Genomic DNA, 12,303 nt, shown 5'->3' on the forward strand with positions numbered 1-12,303 from the left:
TCAGGACATTGAAGAAGAAATCAAAATAACAAAAGCTCGAAAGAAGATAGCAAAATAAGAAGTCATAAACTCAATTCTAAATGTCATTGTGATGGAGAATTTCGTCAGGGTATGACGATAAAATGAATTCCAGTATACAAATTAGCTTGTTATCACATCCCAATACGAGAGCCATCTGCAGGCCAAACTCATCTCTTCGCACCAAAATAAATTTTCAATATCTCATCTTAGTTCTACAAGAGCAATATGGCAAGAATAAAAAAGAAGGGAAAGACTGGTTCTGCAAAGAACTTTATTACCAGATCACAGGCCATCAGAAAGTTGCAGGTCTCTTTGGCTGATTTCCGTCGTCTCTGTATTTTCAAAGGAATTTACCCAAGAGAACCCAGAAACAAAAAGAAGGCCAACAAGGGATCTACTGCCCCAACTACTTTCTACTATTCCAAAGACATTCAATACTTGTTACATGAACCAGTGTTGGCTAAGTTCAGAGAGCAGAAGACGTTTCAAAAGAAGTTGCAAAGGTTGTTGTCGAAACAAGAATTAAACGATGCAGACAAGTTGGAGAGAACGAGACCTAAGTACACGTTAGACCATGTTGTCAAGGAGAGATATCCAACCTTTTTGGATGCTTTACGTGATCTCGACGACCCATTGAATATGCTTTTCTTGTTTGCCAATATGCCTGCTACTACTAGTGTCAGTCACAGAGTTACTAAAGAAGCTTCCAAATTGACTAATCAATGGCTTGCTTACGTTGCCAAAGAAAGATTGATCAAGAAGGTCTTTGTCTCGATCAAAGGTGTGTATTACGAGGCATCTGTGAAAGGCCAGGAGGTGAGATGGTTGGTTCCATTCAAGTTCCCAGCCAACATTCCATCGGACGTTGATTTCCGTATTATGTTGACCTTCTTGGAATTTTACTCCACCTTGTTGCATTTTGTTTTGTTCAAGTTGTATTCCGACTCCAACTTGGTGTATCCTCCTCCAATTGATGCCGAAAAATTGAAAGGTATTGGTGGATTGTCCTCGTATGTTTTGAAGTCTAAGGACCAAGGCATTGGCTCGTTGCTCCCAGCAGAGAAGAAGGAAGAAAGTGTTGAAGATGCAGAGGACGCGGCTGAACCAGAAACTTTGTCGGCCCAGGAAATTCAAAACGCCATTGCTGCCGATGCTAAAGAAGATGACCAAAGTGAGCCGGTGGAAAATGTGGAATCTGTTGAATTGGACAAGTTCGCTTCCGCTAATAAGACTACGGGTGACTTGTTAGCACAACCATCCGAGTTTGCCTCTCCTTCGTCCACGTTATTTTCCAAGTTCACTTTCTTCGTTGGCCGTGAGGTGCCTTTGGACATCATGGAACTTTGCATCTTGTCAGCTGGTGGTGTTGTTGTTTCTGAAATTGCTTTGGATGAAATGAAGATCAACCACCCTGAAGCGTACGCTAAATTAGATTTGTCATCAATCACCCATCAAGTTGTCGACAGACCAAAGGTCGTGAACAAGATTGCCGGCCGTACATATGTTCAGCCACAATGGATTTTTGACTCCATCAACAAGTGCGAATTGCTTCCTGTTGGTGCATATGCTCCAGGAGAAACCTTGCCTCCTCACTTGTCTCCATGGGGCGACAGAGCAGAATATAACCCTGAGGCTGAGCCTGTTGAAGAAGGCGAGTCCGGAAGCGAGGAGGAGGTTGAAATAGAAGGAGAAGAGCTTCCGGACGAAGACGAGGAAGAGGATGAAGCCTTGAGAGAACAGAAAGAGTTGGAGATGGAGGCTGCAGGTATCCAATACTCCGAAGCTAAGGACGAACAACCAAAGAAGAAGGCTAAGAAGACCAAAAAGTCGGAAGAAGAGGAAGAGAAGGAGTTGAAGACGATCATGATGTCTCACAAGAAGAAGAAGTTATACAACAAGATGCAATACGGTATAGATAAGAAGAACAGCCGTGTTGAGAACTTGAAGAAGAAGAAACAGCAGGTTGAGAAGACGAAAAAGCAATTGAATGCTTTGGACAAGAATTAAAGGAAGAGGTCATTAAGCATGTATAGTTAACATTCCAAGCAGATTTTCACGCAACACATTTTTATGTACGAGTTGATTGTAAGAATTCGCGTACGCTTGAGAAGGAAAAGAATTACAAGTAGAAGGACGTATTTTGAATCATCTTAGCGTGGAAGTGATTTTCATCTTTATGATATTTACTGAACCTTCAAAGCCCAACCTTTAAGAATGGCAAGTTGGGGTTCCTGTAAATGCGCACAGATAAATCGGCCCTGGTATATTCTGTGCAGATTTCAAAGCGCTACACCATATATATCATTACACCAAATGACACAAATCACGCCCATAAAAGGCTTTACCAATACTCCAGTGACGAAAGCTCTATGTATTTTTTCCACATTATCTGCATTACTGATTCTGATCCTTCTGTTGAAGCCCTACGTGGTGCTTGCCGTTAACCCATATCTTGTGGAGTTCAGCCAGTATTGGCGTGTGGCAACTTTCCAGCTTGCGGTTCGAAACGAGTCCGACTACATGCTCATCATATTGCTTTTCTTTCATTTCAAAACGTTGGAGCGTTTTTTTGGATCTAGAAAATTTCTTTCCTTGGTGACGGTATTTGCCTTGTATAACGCGGTCCTTATATTCCTCATTCTTACTGTGGGTCAGCTACTAGTCATTGCAGTTTATGCTTTGATGAAATGGGTTGTATGGAGACTGCAGTTGGAGGTGGTATATTTCGATACTATATTTAATACTGTGTCGTCTGGTCCAATGGGTATTCTTTCGCTGTTGTACATGTGCTATGGCCACTATATCCCCACATCCTATCATTTCAAAATCCTTCTACGCAAGCCAAATGAAGATAATTCAGCTGAAGATGAAGGTGATGCTCCCTCTGGAACCACTTTGACGTTGACAGACCATTTTCAAGTGCATGCTATATACACCATTCTCATGTTGAACAATGGACTAGCGTCCTTCTTGCCATGCCTTGTGGGCCTAATCATTGGCAGGCTATACACGCAAGACCTTTTGGCTGGATCTAAAAACTGGTCGGTGCCGCCATTTGTATTCCGGGTCTTTGTCAACCCTCGCAAATTCCATCTGACTCTTTTCCGTTCATTGCGCCGCGTGCGTGGCTACCAGAGTGTGTCACAAGTGGTGGAAGATTTGCCACAGTCAGAAACAAGCCCAGAGGTCAGTGTGCAACCGGAAGAAGAGGAATCAGAGGAAGCTATAGATGACATCAATCAGCGTAATCCACAAGAAAGGTCGGCTACTCCAGCGCGGCCACTCGGAAGGCAATTTTTGGACATTTTCCGTGCATAGTTACTCATTTATTATACGTGCAAAATTCATCCTATATCTTCAAGTTCTTGCTGCCTTCTTCCACTGCCCGCATATGCTTTCTTCTTTCGACGTCCCAGTTGTACAATCTGGCAGTATTCACCTCCATGGTAGTAATGTTTTCTCTCAAAAACTCTAGGTCTTCTTCGACAGTGGTGAGCTCTTTGCGATTGTTCTCTAACCTAGTGTTTAAAAGATCCACGGCATCATCAAGTGGATACTCCAACATCACCTCAGCGCCCAACCACAAGTAGACAGAATCCAATTTTTCTGTATTGACAACGGCTTTAGTGTATAAAGTACTATCCAACTCATAATTCACTTCCATCTCTTGGTCCTCCTCTCCTTCAGCTTCCTTTTTCTTCTTCAAAAGGCGGATCACCGCCAAATTTTTTTCAATGTCTGGGATTTTGATATTCAAATCGCCTAACTGCTGTTTCTTGGACAATTCCATGTACTTGTATTGCTGTAATCTGTCCTGAAAAGCAGCCATTGTGCTTTCGAACTCCGCATCTGGGTTCTTGATGATGCTTTCGACCTTCTCTATAAAAGGCGCCTCGGGAATACCCCTAGGATTAGTGTTTTTGGGCCTATTAGTTAGTATAGACTTTGAATGGTGGAAAGTATGTACTTACTTGAGAAAGTCTGCCATTGTCTACTAGAGGAGAAATAGCTAAGCGCACTGGAAAATATACTTGAACGATTATGCGCACTACCAAGCGCGAGAGAAAGAGAAATACGTATTCATGGAAACAATCCAAAACACCACATTAATAATACAAAACTATAGAAGAAGAAAGCACATTTCGATAGCCACGACACCTTAAACGCCAACACGCAAAATGTTTTGTCTTTGATGGCGGAACCGGATGACTTCGTGTCTCTCCATAATGTGCAATGCCTTATCTAAGGCTTCAGCCGGAGCCTTGCCTGAATCGACAATCTCTCTTCGAAGAGTCTTGTAAGCCGTAGACCACCCAATTGGCAAACGCCGTCTCAACTCGTGCTCCACAAGCTTGATTTGCTCAGCAAACTTTCCTGTCGCCATCAAAGATCCACTTTGTACACCTTGGTCGACAGCATTCATAGTGGAAGCAGTAAATAAACGGATTGCTTCATCCACATGATCAACAGTGGCAATGGGCAGCAATGTAAGTTTTGCCAAAGACTCGGTAATACGAATGATGGCTTCGAGTTGACGAACAGTGATTGGAATCAGCGATCTTTCGTTCATGTCCGCTTCATTCACCTGCAATCTTCTTCTAATGGCCACAAAGTGCGATGACAATTTCTCGGATGCCTCAGGGCTCAATCTAGGAGCACACTTTGATTTCGCATATTGAATGTATCTCTTCATTGTGTCAATCGGGATTTCACCCTCCAGCTCTTCATTCTCAGCACTGTTACCCGTGTGAATGTTCATAACATGCTGGGCAATCAGCCTGTCTCGAGACTCGTTGTGGTCGTCCTTCACAATGAAAATCATGTCAAAACGTGAAAGAATGGTAGTTTGAAAGTCAATGTTCTCGCCCGGACTCTTCAAGTCGTCGTAACGACCAAAAATAGGATTTGCTGCCGCAAGAACGGACGTTCTAGAGTTGAGAACGGTAGTAATACCAGCTTTTGCAATCGAAATGGTCTGCTGTTCCATTGCCTCATGAATTGCAACACGATCTTCATCTCTCATTTTATCAAACTCATCAATACACACCACACCACCATCTGCTAAGACCATAGCACCACCTTCCAAATAAAAGTCTCGGGTTTGCGTGTCCCTCTGAACAGATGCAGTTAAACCTGCGGCAGATGAACCTTTACCGGAAGTATATACCGATATAGGAGAGACCTTTTCCACAAATTTTAATAATTGAGATTTGGCTGTACCTGGATCACCGAGTAACAATACGTTGATATCACCCCGCAATCTCATTCCGTCGGGCAAAATTTTCTTAGATCCACTCATCAAGAGGCATGTAATCGCCTTTTTGATATCATCATTACCATAAATGGAAGGAGCAATGGATTTTGAAAACACTTCGTACAAGTTCGGCATCCGTGACATTCTTAAAAATTCTTCTTCCTCCTCCTCGCTGAAAGAGAGCCCTTGCGCAGCGGTATCAACATCTGTCTGAATACCTAACACTTTAAGATAGGGGTTTCTAATTGCAACGGTGTTCACTGCAGCACTTGTTCTTTGTTTGGCTTGATAAATCAGGTAGGTTCCGATCAATGTAACACGAGTACCGGGGGTGACTTGGTTAGTGAGATAGCGGTCCACTTGCACCAAAATATGACGAGGCATTTCTCCCACGGGAACAGCATCTGGTGATTCTTGCAACTTCAATACTTGCTGATCAATAAAAGTCGATTTGTCGTGCACAACCACGTATGGGTCTGGAGGACACTTTTGTTGTGAGTGAACTTCATCATGGTTGTGGGTAGCCAAACACTTGCTTGGCAAGTTCAAGGAGCCAAATCCGGATGCTACCTTCATTTTCATGGTGTGTTTACAATTGCGGCATATCAACAGGACCATAGTCGCTCTAGAGGTAAGAACTGAGGCCGAGATGATGATTCCACTGACTCTAACAATTTTGGAGATATGTTCAGAGTCCAAGTTTCTAATAGATATGGTACTTGATTTTGAGTACAAGATCAACTGGCATATGGGGAAATCCCTGGGAACATCGTCGTTGGAAAGATAAGCGATTCTTTTCGCTATGTCTGTGATGGCATTTTCGAACAAAGGAACCATTTCACCTGGCTCATCAGATAGTTTTTTGTTGAGCTCTTCATTGAAACCGATCAAATGTTCAGAGTTAACTTTGAGATAGAAGTTTTTGATTAATAAGTTTTCCCGCAACTGGTCTCTGTAAATAAACTGATTGTTCAAGCGGAACTCCAAAATGAATGACCGAAACGCCTTAGTGATCTCATTGAATGAAGAGTCTTGAGGTTCTTCTCCTGGTAGAACTTGAGCGCTGAATACCTCCGCTCTTTCGTAAGACATGATAAAGATAGAATGTGAAGAGGATTAGTCTAAACTTTTTCGCATGTCAATTAATAGCCCGAATTGAGTAAAATAAGTGGACGCGTCGTGCAATGAGCAGGAAAATAATTTTGTGCAGGGCAGGTCGATGTCCATTCGAACAAAAGGTGATTCACCTGACGATCAGACAAAGAATCTGAAACACATATTAACCTAGCATGTTGTTCATATCAATAGCTTTCTTATATAAATTGAGTTCCAGTCGGGGTCATCTTTTTTCTGTAGAACCATAAAAATGTGCTTCTCTGGCCAACGAGAATGGAGACGTATCAGGAAAAGTTTCCCATGAAGCAGAAAGCATTCATACGAAGCAGAAACACATCATCTCAAACCCTGAATTTTTCAACTTGCCGATTCAAGTAGTAGGATAGATCCAATTCCACCACAGTGAACATCCGTACCTTCCATAGATATAAATGAATAGTCCAGTCTTGTTCAAATCTAATAATGATCACTTGGTTATTCAAGAGTCTTTGCAGAAATAATTTACCCCTCGTAAAATCTGCAGAGTTATCCAGACTGATATGTTCGTCTTCTTTGGCTCTAGGAATCCCTAAAAAAAACAAATTGCCTCCACGTCCACTCTGGCTCATTAAAGAAGAAGAAATCGATGAAGAGTTTTTGAAAGGAGGAAGAGGACCTGGCGGACAAAAGATCAACAAGAGCAATAGCAAAGTCCAGCTCACGCACAAGCCAACTGGAATAGTTGTTACATGTCAGTATTCTAGATCACAAGAGCAGAACAGGAAAAAAGCTCGAGAAATATTGGCCTTGAAATTGGAAGAGTTGCAAGATCCAGAGAACAGTCGAACAGCTATATTGAATAAGCGAAAATCTATGGTTAAGCAAAGCAAAGCAAAGAAGTCCAAGAAAAAGTATTCTCGAATAGAGGAGGAAAGAGAAGCACAGAAAATGAAAGAACAAGAGGCTATGTCTGAATTGATCGATTTGGATGCAGAATTAGATCTTCTTCTAAGTAAGAACAAGTAATACTTCTTCTTGATCTTTACGCTTTGGACTAAGTTGAAACTCAACTTCCCGATTGTACCTATCTTTTGCAACCATCACTACTCTGTTTATTCCCGTTCTCCGAATGCAATCTTCTAATGACCTTATTATCTTGATAAATTCGCTGCCTACAGTCGTAGCTGGAGCTATTTTCCTAATATTGTCACATCCACTGGTGGGAAACAGACGATGAGTGATGTAAAGGAAAAAGACAAGAGGATGATTGCTCTGATGAATAATTCGAAAATATTTTTGTCGAATTCTGCTTTTACATTTGTTGACAGCGAATTCAACTTAGGAATACGAATTGGCTAAGGGAAACCAATGAAGGAAAATCCCATTTGCGTACATCGCACTTTTGGGTAAAAACTGAATATAATATTATGAGAGCGCTGGTGAAGGAGAGAAGCAATTAACGAAAATGCTTTTAAGATTGGTTTCTTAGCGTCAGTCTAGAAAACAACAATCTAATTCAAAGTTCTTGCGGTTGATATGTCAGAAGTTTGAATCATTAATGAAGACATTAGCCTTACGGCCAACACCTTCAATACACGTCTATTAAACCCATTGATCCACACTGCTGAGATTATTATCGAGAGGAGTTCATGTATTTGTTCTCTTTACATGTCTATAAAGATCACCTATATACCAGATCATCCATGAAAATTGTTACCAGTGATTCGGTTAGTGATACCTATGTCCTTTAAATAATAGCCTAGTTTTAAATAATAGCCTAGTTACCTTTGTAACTCTTCCAGTCATCCAATGCCTTGATGGCGCTCTGCCAATTATTGTACAACGCTTTATTTTCTTCCTTCAACTTTTGCAATGTGTCGTTGTCCTCGGTTTTTGAAGTGCCTTGTTCATGTCCCGCTAGTGTTGAAGCAGCCAAATCTATTAGTCCAGAAACATAGTGGTAGTTTTTGTAAACATTGGAGAGAAGAGGTCGCGATGTGAACTCAAATGGATCAATTTCTGTAGATGTATCCTTTAATATGCGATTAAGATCGATTTCGTCTGACGGATTCAGAAGGGTAGAAGCATTTAAGTTCTTGTAGTTCAGTATTGATAATTGGGAGTTGAATTTGGTAAAGTATTCGTTGAGTTCGTTAATAAAATTGGAGAATTTGCTATTCTCCTTCATCAAATTCTCAATGAGTTCAGAAAGCTGCGTTGCAATTCCATCGTATTCTTGTTTGATTATCGCACTGGAATTTTCACTTCCGGGTGTCATTCTTGTAGCAGAGTTATCTATTATCGGCTTGTTGTTATACACAACATTTGGGTTGAATTCCTGACCCATTGGATTTGGCGAAGCACTCTTCGTAGAACGAGAAGGTCGGGCATAAGTTATTGTGTTAGACAAATTTCGAGTATCTAGCAATTTATTTTTAAGCAGGGAAATTTCAATTGCTTTCTTGCGCATTTCAATATCGTACTTTGTTTGCAACTCAGACGAAGTGTTTTTTAGCTTGGCCAACTCCTTTGCTTGCGTCTTGCTCAATTTGGTTAGGCGAGTTATTTTTTCTGACATATTCAAATGATCCAGATAAACGCTCTTCTCGTACTTTTGCTCATATCCCTGCACTTGTTGTTCGAGAGTCTGAATCTTCTTCTGAAGTGCTTCAATGGTAGTATCCTTTTGTAAAATTGCCATGCTTATGGACTTTTGTTGGGCTTGATGGCGGTCGATCGACTGTGTCAATGAATAAATTATATTGATGATGTTTTTGTCATTATTGTATATTTTATCAGCAACCACTAACTTTTGAAGAGCTTCCTTCTCAGGTTGATCCGTAATAAGATCCTCCCAATCTATTATAGGAAACTTCAAATCCTCGGTAATGTAGCCCTTGGATATGAGAGTAGTGTTGACCAACTCCGACGCATTTTTAATTGTGTCAATGCTTAGTTCTCCTGTCATTACGGGTTTTGCCTTTTTTATGTGTATTGTTTTCGTTACTGTGCGATTATGCGCACATGCGCAGTCTTTTTGTCCATAGGCTACACTACTTATGTCTACTGTATCGTCCACGCAGTGAATATTTCATTTATTTGATACATAAAGAAAAGCTTTTCTCCGGCAAAAGATAACGCTGTGCATAGCCTGTTGCCCCTATCCCAGAAGCGCGACTTCTGTTCGTGAAAGATAATTGTTGTATGAGTTCATGTCGTCAAGAGGCTTAGTGGTGCTCTTCTTCTTCCTCAAAGACAAACCAATCCTCTTCAACTGGTGCGCTACCAGAAACTGGTGCAGATTCTGTTTCAACATCAGCAGCTTCATAGGAAGAAACGGCGTCAGCAGAAACTTCATCAGATGGAATGGCTGGCTTGGATGGCAATTTAAATGTCTTGATGCCTTCAGCTTGGTCAGCAGCAACTGGGGTTGGCTTGAACTGCTTGATCTGTTGAACATACAAGTCAGCGACCAAGTTGTTTCTCTTTGGGGTCACAGAGAACAATCTTCTAGAAGACAAGGCACGCTATGTGTTAGTACTAGAAAGTGGAAAGATTGAGGTTCCTCGACAGGGTTATGGATCATTTTCTGGTTTCAAGAAGAGAGTAACACAAATATGCTTCTAAAATCCACAATGCATATCAGCATAGGGTCGGTATGGAAAGGGAAAGGTCTTAAAGCTGTACACCGCAGTCACATGGTATCTTTGCTTCTACTACCCCAGCATATTGTGCAATAATATTCCATTGTGTTGAACCCAAAGGAACAATTTGACTATCATCAAAGATAATAAACGTTTCCATTTAGCGAGAATAAAAGTGCACCATTCAGTGGCCTCTATCTCCTTCGTCAAAGGGAACCAAATTGTCGATCGCAAAATTGAATACATACAATTGATTGCTTGAACATTATCCTTGTAAGATCTGGTGTTTCACAACAGTAAAGTGGAAAGTTTGCCTGAGAAACTGCGTGCTAAAACTTCACCGATTCTCGGGTGCGTGCAGTTACCACAACTGAAGTGTGGGCCCTTCCCTTTTATTGGACAGTCGAAGCCGAGCAGTTGAACGTGTCACGTGATTCATCCATTTATCCACTCAGCCTTTAACTTGTGTCTTTATATCAAAACATCTGTTAATTAGACTCTAAGTTAGTGGGAACGTGATTCTGACACTGTGAACATTAAATTTTGTTCCTTGAAGCTCATTAGGGTCAAAAATTTGAAGCAAAGCGCTTAATATTGAAGTAAAATCAACACGTATGCAATGGTACGAAAGAGATTGAATATTGGGACCTTCAGTATTGATCCTTGATTCATTTTACATTAGTTTTTGGTAATTTTGTTTCTGTATCCATAGATCTTAATTTTAACATCGATGGTACTGCACATTGTCCATCATCCACTATGTGAAGCTTCAAAAGATCAACGATTATCAGTACCACAAGATGCCAAAATACTATTGCGACTACTGCAAGTCGTATCTCACTCATGACAAAATGAGTGTGCGGAAATCGCACTTGGCGGGAAAAAATCACATTCGGAAGTATTGCTTATACTATGAGGAAAAGGCCAAACAGCTTGGAATTTGGGACACCAATGACTTCACCTATGAAGTGGATATGGGCTACCTCAGCCAAGGAGCACCATCACCAGAAAAATTCTCAAGAAAGATACTTCGTAGCAAAGACAAGTCGTTTGTGAGACAGAAAGACGAAGCAGAACAAGAGATTTGCCTACCTCCGCCTCCGAACTTGGCTAACTTGGCTCCTCCGCCTCCTTCAGCAATCAGACACACGGATGAATACATCAAGGCGATAACGACGCACGTTTCACTTGCAACGCATGATATATAAGATAGGGAAATAGTAAGCAATAAAGGTACTAGGGAAAGAAAGCATCGGAGAAAGTACAAGGAGTACGCAGAGTCAGAGCCAAACGTAAAAATGCAAGTGCATCATCTATTCAACTATACACGAGCTGCGTAGTAAAGCCACGGCGGCGATTACAAGTCAGCGTCATCTTCATCAGGCAATGGCAAAGCAGTAGCCTGTTCCATTTCCTGTTGGTACTTTTGCATCAAGTCGGCATCGACTTGGACTTCTGGAGGAGCCAAAGCTGGCGAAGCAACAAACTCCAACTGTGGGTTACCAACCAACTTTCTGGCCAACCAAAGGAAAGGCTTCTCGAAGTTGTAGTTGGACTTTGCAGAAATATCGTAGTACTGCAAGTTCTTCTTTCTGTGGAAAGTGATGGTTCTAGCCTTGACCTTACGTTCCTTGACATCGACCTTGTTACCACACAAGACAATTGGAATGTTTTCACAAACTCTAACCAAGTCTCTGTGCCAGTTAGGAACGTTCTTGTAGGTAATTCTTGAGGTGACATCGAACATGATGATACCACACTGTCCGTTAATGTAGTAACCATCTCTCAAGCCACCAAACTTCTCTTGGCCAGCAGTGTCCCACACGTCGAACTTCAATTCACCGTAGTTGGTGTGGAATCCCAAAGGATGGACTTCGACACCCAAAGTAGCAATGTACTTCTTTTCGAACTCACCAGTCAAGTGTCTCTTGACAAAAGTGGTCTTTCCGGTACCACCGTCACCAACGAGGACCAATTTGAAGGTTGGGATTTCTTGAGTAGCCATCTTGCACTATAAAGGATTGATTGATTGATGGATCAAATCCGATGGGGAAGAAGGAGGAGAATCAAAAAAACAACGCAATAGGGACGAAAAACTTACCCGTGCGATGACCTGTATACAGGACGGTAGCCGCGGCGGGACGTAAGCGTGTGTGACTCAACTCTCTCGAAGGTTCCAAACGAAGCCCATTAGCGTCCAAGAGATCAATGCTAGGAATAAAAGCTACTTCACAACAGAAGAGAAGGAAAATAGCGTACAGGTGAAACGACGTAGAAGCAGCACTGATG

At 41.6% G+C, this 12,303-nt stretch overlaps 9 protein-coding genes across 9 annotated transcripts; 4 read left to right on the forward strand and 5 right to left on the reverse strand. All coding sequences in view use genetic code 12, as the record gives it.

The window, feature by feature from the left end:
• Positions 1-246: 246 nt before the first annotated feature.
• Positions 247-2,028, forward strand: PES1 (mRNA-binding ribosome synthesis protein; the record flags this gene model as incomplete). The annotated part of the gene is made up of 1 exon (XM_002618128.2): positions 247-2,028. One exon carries the CDS (start codon positions 247-249, stop codon positions 2,026-2,028), a length of 1,782 nt encoding a protein of 593 aa, XP_002618174.2.
• Positions 2,029-2,235: 207 nt separating this feature from the next.
• Positions 2,236-3,339, forward strand: FOB63_001747 (uncharacterized protein; the record flags this gene model as incomplete). Its single annotated transcript, XM_002618127.2, has 1 exon — positions 2,236-3,339. One exon carries the CDS (start codon positions 2,236-2,238, stop codon positions 3,337-3,339), a length of 1,104 nt encoding a protein of 367 aa, XP_002618173.2.
• Positions 3,340-3,370: 31 nt separating this feature from the next.
• On the reverse strand, positions 3,371-3,850 carry FOB63_001748 (tubulin-binding prefolding complex subunit; the record flags this gene model as incomplete). The annotated part of the gene is made up of 1 exon (XM_002618126.2): positions 3,371-3,850. One exon carries the CDS (start codon positions 3,848-3,850, stop codon positions 3,371-3,373), a length of 480 nt encoding a protein of 159 aa, XP_002618172.1.
• A 330-nt stretch (positions 3,851-4,180) lies between these two features.
• Positions 4,181-6,367, reverse strand: CDC46 (MCM DNA helicase complex subunit; the record flags this gene model as incomplete). Its single annotated transcript, XM_002618125.2, has 1 exon — positions 4,181-6,367. One exon carries the CDS (start codon positions 6,365-6,367, stop codon positions 4,181-4,183), a length of 2,187 nt encoding a protein of 728 aa, XP_002618171.1.
• Positions 6,368-6,853: 486 nt separating this feature from the next.
• FOB63_001750 (uncharacterized protein) lies at positions 6,854-7,396 on the forward strand (the record flags this gene model as incomplete). The annotated part of the gene is made up of 1 exon (XM_002618124.2): positions 6,854-7,396. The coding sequence occupies one exon, from the start codon at positions 6,854-6,856 to the stop codon at positions 7,394-7,396; it is 543 nt and encodes a 180-aa protein (XP_002618170.2).
• Positions 7,397-8,147: 751 nt separating this feature from the next.
• Positions 8,148-9,338, reverse strand: FOB63_001751 (uncharacterized protein; the record flags this gene model as incomplete). The annotated part of the gene is made up of 1 exon (XM_002618123.2): positions 8,148-9,338. One exon carries the CDS (start codon positions 9,336-9,338, stop codon positions 8,148-8,150), a length of 1,191 nt encoding a protein of 396 aa, XP_002618169.2.
• Positions 9,339-9,597: 259 nt separating this feature from the next.
• ATP14 (F1F0 ATP synthase subunit h) lies at positions 9,598-9,956 on the reverse strand (the record flags this gene model as incomplete). Its single annotated transcript, XM_066102186.1, has 2 exons — positions 9,598-9,897; positions 9,942-9,956. 2 exons carry the CDS (start codon positions 9,954-9,956, stop codon positions 9,598-9,600), a joined length of 315 nt encoding a protein of 104 aa, XP_065958484.1.
• Positions 9,957-10,814: 858 nt separating this feature from the next.
• FOB63_001753 (uncharacterized protein) lies at positions 10,815-11,222 on the forward strand (the record flags this gene model as incomplete). The annotated part of the gene is made up of 1 exon (XM_002618122.2): positions 10,815-11,222. One exon carries the CDS (start codon positions 10,815-10,817, stop codon positions 11,220-11,222), a length of 408 nt encoding a protein of 135 aa, XP_002618168.2.
• Positions 11,223-11,371: 149 nt separating this feature from the next.
• On the reverse strand, positions 11,372-12,019 carry GSP1 (Ran GTPase; the record flags this gene model as incomplete). Its single annotated transcript, XM_002618121.2, has 1 exon — positions 11,372-12,019. One exon carries the CDS (start codon positions 12,017-12,019, stop codon positions 11,372-11,374), a length of 648 nt encoding a protein of 215 aa, XP_002618167.1.
• Between the last annotated feature and the right edge of the window lie 284 nt (positions 12,020-12,303).

This window comes from Clavispora lusitaniae (genome assembly GCF_014636115.1).
Source record: "Clavispora lusitaniae strain FDAARGOS_655 chromosome Unknown tig00000038_pilon, whole genome shotgun sequence".
Lineage (NCBI taxonomy): Eukaryota > Fungi > Ascomycota > Pichiomycetes > Serinales > Metschnikowiaceae > Clavispora > Clavispora lusitaniae.